Below are 5,139 nucleotides of genomic sequence, written 5' to 3' on the forward strand. Positions count from 1 at the left end.
CGTGATTTTGCGATTCTAAGGGAGTACGGTGCAATCTTTCTCAAGAATATCATACTGATTTTTCCTACCCCAGGTATGTTAAGGCTAAGCCCTTCCTTCATTTTGGCATGATCTCGTAATTACATATGTTTGATAACGAGGCATAAAGAGAAGTTCATACTCCCAAATTTATATACATTATCCTAGTCTCATAAATTATAGTATTCTGCTTATCAGGACTTCATATTTAATTGAGTATTATCTTTTTCCAGTCAAGAGAGCAAAGAGCCTATATATACAGTATTACAGTATTTTCATTACCATCGAGCTATAATCGATGGGCAAGCCTATATTGGGCAATCTCTGATCAGATGGCAAGTTATATACCGAGCCTACTATGGCCGAGCGCCTATGAGCGAGCCCAGAATGGCCGATATATAGAGCCTAGTATGGCCGAACACCTATGAGCAAGCCTACTATGGTAGACAAGTTATATATACCGAGCCCTATAAGGTCGGACATCTATTTTACTTACTATATTGAGAGAGGTGAGTCAGTATTAGCAGCTAAGCATATCTTCAAATTATCTTTCGACTCCCAGTTACTTTTAGTTATTATATTATCAGTTCAGTTTCAGCCTTCAGTTTTTCTGTTGCCTTACATACTCGGTACGTTATTTCGTATTGATGTCTCTTTTGCCGGAAATACTGCATTTCATGCATGCGGGTTCAGACAGACAGACGAGTAGATCTCCTTGGTAGGTGTTGCCCGAGTTCAGTTTGATCGGTAAGCTCTGCGTCCTTCGGAGTTGCCGGGTCTAGAGTTTTATGTACATCTTGTGTATATATGTATATATATGTTATTGATAGGTCGGGTCCCTGTTCCGATCACAGTACATCCATCAGTAGAGACTTGTAGATATATCCTATCAGTTAATGCAGTATGTTGGGCTTGTATGCCTTGTATGTATATTTTGTTGGTTTGCCTGCTGTAGTAGTTATGACGACCTTGTCGGCCCGGCTTTATATTGATGTTTAGTCAGCGTTTGCAAATTGCATTGCAATATGTCCCATGGCCAAAGTATGACATTATATGTTCAGAGTCCTTTAGTCGTAGGTTGGTATGCAAGGATAGGTGAGGCACCGGGTGACGGTCTCGTCCCCCAGGTTCGGGGCGTGACAATTTCTCCTTGGCCGAGTACCTGTATAAGTTAGTCTGTAATATAATGAAATTAAAAAGGGAATTGAGTTCATACCTTAGCAGTAGTACCAATTTAAGTGTGTCGTGTTCCAGTTTTTTTGTAGTTGTATATCATTTTCCGACTCGAATTTATACTAGCCTTTATCGGTTATTCCGGTAATTCTATATGGTCCTTCCCAATTCGATCCCAGCTTCCTGTCGTTTGGGTTCCTGGTGTGTAGCGTTACTTTTCTCAATACCAAGTTTCCGATTTGAAAATGTCGAAGGTTGGCTCTTCGGTTTTAGTACCTCCCTACTCGCTACTACTGGGCGGCCAACCGGACCAAGGCGTCTTCCCGCCTTTCATCCAATATTTCTAGGCTCGTGGTCATGGACCTGAGGCTCGATTACCCTACCTCGATTGGTATTAAGACTTTCGCTCCATAGACTAGAGAGAACAGGGTTAATCTGGTACTCGACTAAGAAGTAGTACAGTATGCCCACAAGACTTCGGGAATGGTTTCCTTCCACTTTCCCTTTGAATCAGTCAATCTATTTTTCAGGTTTTTGAGTATAGTTTTGTTCGTCTATTCTGCTTGTCCATTCCCACTAGGGTAGTAAGGCGTTGATAATATCTTCTTGATCTTGTGGTTTTCAAAAAACTTACTTACCTTGCTGCCGACGAATTATTTTCCATTATCGCAAACAATATCGGGCGGTATCCCAAATTGACATATTATGTGATCCCAGATGAAGTCGATGACTTCCTTCTCCCGGACCTCCTAAAACGCATGAGCCTCGACCCATTTGGAAACATAATTGGTATGTAATTGGCCTTACCGGGCGCCCATGGCAGGGGACCGACGATATATATTACCCACTTCATAAACGGCCATGGCGACAGGACTGGGCGAAATATCTTTCCTGGTTGATGAATCATCGGGGAGTGTATTTGTCATTCGTTGCATTTTCGTAAGATGTCTTTTGCATCTTTCTTCATTTCATTGCAGTAGTAGCTGGCTCTAATCAGCTTTTGAACCAAGGATTCTGCCCTCGAATGGTTCCAGTGCCCTCATGGATTTCTCTCATGGCGTATTCGGTCTCTCTATGACCTAAGCACCTAGCCAGTGGGCCAAAGAAGGATCTTTTGAACAATTTCCCTTCGACTAAACTAAACCTGACAGCTTTGGTGCGCAGAACTTTTGATTCCTTGGGATTTGATGTCAATTTTCCTGTCTTTAGGTAGTCTATGTATTTTTTTTCTCCACTCCCAAGTCAAATTTGTCAAGTTTACTTTGGCGTGACCTTCTTCTACCACCGAGTTCATCAGCTGTGCCACTGCCCACGAGTTGAATTCATCGGAGTTGACAGACGACCCCAAGTTGTCGACTACGGTGATGTCCTCTATGGCCTTTATTTTGTCGGGGTTGAACTCTATCCCTCGATTAGATACCATGAACCCGAGAAATTTGCCTGAGCTGACCCCAAATTCACACTTCTCTAGGTTTAGCTTCATGTTATACATCCTTAATATGTTGAAGGTTTCCTGCAAATGATTCAAATGGTCTTTTGATCGTAGGGACTTGACCAACATATCGTCAATATAAACTTCCATTGATTTTCCTATTTGCTCGTCGAACATCCGTTTTACTAGGCATTGGTATGTGGCATCAACATTCTCTAATCCAAACAGCATTACGTTATAGCAATAGGTGTCAAACTTTGTTATGAAAGAAGTCTTTTCTTGATCGTCCTGGTCCATCCGACTTTGGTTGTACCCGGAGCGGTCGTCGAGAAAACTGAGTATCTCGTGTCCGGTCGTTGCGTCAATAATTTGATCGATGTTAGGCAAAGGGAAAGAATCATTTGGACATACCTTGTTTAGGTCCTTATAATCTACACACACCCTTAGTTTATTTCCTTTTTTAGGTACTACCACTACATTAGCTAACCAATCTGGTTATTTAACTTCCCGGATATAACCTATTTTTAGAAGTTTTGATACCTTATCCTTGATGAACGCATGTTTGATCTTGGACTGTGGCCTTTACTTTTGCTTGATCAGATGGAACTTCGGATCCAAACTCAATTTGTAAGTGGTTACCTCCGGTGGGATCTCTATCATGTCTAGATGGGACCATGGAAAACAAATGTCGTTAGCTTTAAGAAAGTCAATAAGTTTTTTCCTAAGCACTAGTGTTAACCCTGTGCCCGGGTATACCTTTCGATCTGGTAGATGCTCGATTATATAACTTGCTCCAACTCATCCGCCATTGATTTGGTGGCGTTAATGTCATCGGGCGCTATGAATGATCTCAAGACATTGTAATCGTCCTCATCATTCGCTCCTTATTCTTTTTGTTTCTCCGGTTCGACTGAGGCCAGTATCATTGATTGCTATTTAGTTTCTTCTCTTTTAGTCGGTTATGCATTTCTTGATACTGAGACCGCGGGCACCAGAATCACTTCATCGATAGAAAACATTTCACTTGCGGTCGGCTATTCTCCGTAAACCATTTTGACTCCCCTCGACGTGGGAATTTTTAGCGCTTGGTGTAAAGTCGAAGGTACCGCCCTCATGTTGTGGATCTATGGCCGTACGAACTAAGCATTGTACCTCATATCTGCTTCAATCACGTAGAACTTCATTTCTCGGGTTGTCCCAGCAGTGTTTACCACCAAAGTAATCTCTTCTTTCGTGGTCTCACACGCCATGTTGAATCCATTCAATACTTGGACCGCCGGTACAATTTGATCTTGTAACCCCAGTTGCTCTACAACCCTCGATCTGATGATGTTAGCCAAGCTACCTGGATCAATCAACACACGTTTAACTTGAGATTTATTGATAAGTACAGATATTACTAGTGCGTCATTGTGAGGTTGTACGATGCCCTCAGCATCTTCATTGCTGAACGAGATAGCTCCCTCCGGAACGTAATCCCGGGTGCATTTTTCCCTCGTAATAGACACTTTAGTGCATTTCATCATTGGCCCTTGGGATATATCTACTCCCCCAATGATCATGTTGATCACATGTTAAGGCTCCTCTTGTTCGACCTGTTTGTTGGCGTCCCTATTTCTGAAATGGTTTTTGGCTCGCTCGCTTAGGAATTCTCGGAGATGCCCATTATTGAATAATCGATCAACTTCTTCTCTTAACTTCTGGCAATCTTCGGTCTAATGACCGTAAGTGCCGTGATACTTACACATCAAATTAGGATCTCTCTAGGTAGGGTCAGACTGCAATGGTCAGGGCCACTTGGTCTCTTTGATGCGCCCTATGGACGACATGATGCTTACAGCATCCACGGTGAAATTGTACTATGATAATCTTGGTGTTTCCCTGTCACGACCCCAAATTCCCCCCGTAGGATGTCGTGATGACACCTAGTCTCTAAGACTAGGTAAGCCTATCAATGCAGAATAATAATAAATATCTGAAATAAATAAACTACAATTCAAACAATTTCAACTCCCAAAACCCGGTAGAAATAAGTCACAAGCTTCTAAGAATTTATTCTCAATGTCTCTATATGTCAAGGTCTAGATAAAATATAAGGAAGCAACATAAAATGATAGAAGGGGACTCCGGAGTCTGCGGACGCTGGCAGATATACCTCGAAGTCTCCGTGCGCAGGTAACTCAATGACGTCTAGGCTGGTAAAATGTACCTGGATCTGCACAAAAAGATGTGCAGAAGCATAGTTTGAGTACACTACAGCGGTACCTAGTAAGTGCCAAGCCTAACCTCAGTAGAGTAGTGACGAGGTCAGGTGAGGCCCTACTGGAATATAATAATTGCATGGTAAAATGTTTATCAATGTAGTAAAATAAAATGACATTGAAAATGAATCAAATAGTATGTCACATTTAATGACACCAAATAATTGCAAATAATATCTCGTGAAAATCAAAACAGAATTTCCTTCAACTTTATGAAAATCACAATAATAATCAAAGGCAACTACGGCCATAAAT

General features: G+C 41.7%; 1 protein-coding gene across 1 annotated transcript; it reads right to left on the reverse strand.

The window, feature by feature from the left end:
• Positions 1-3,762: 3,762 nt before the first annotated feature.
• Positions 3,763-4,185, reverse strand: LOC138897793 (uncharacterized). Its single transcript, XM_070183808.1, has one exon. It carries the CDS (start codon positions 4,183-4,185, stop codon positions 3,763-3,765), a length of 423 nt encoding a protein of 140 aa, XP_070039909.1.
• Positions 4,186-5,139: the final 954 nt, after the last annotated feature.

Source organism: Nicotiana tomentosiformis, chromosome 8, assembly GCF_000390325.3.
Source record: "Nicotiana tomentosiformis chromosome 8, ASM39032v3, whole genome shotgun sequence".
Lineage (NCBI taxonomy): Eukaryota > Viridiplantae > Streptophyta > Magnoliopsida > Solanales > Solanaceae > Nicotiana > Nicotiana tomentosiformis.

Coding starts and splice junctions, on each gene's coding strand:
- LOC138897793 (XM_070183808.1), bottom strand. CDS start 4,185: ATGATCATTGGGGGAGTAGATATATCCCAAGGGCCAATGATGAAATGC.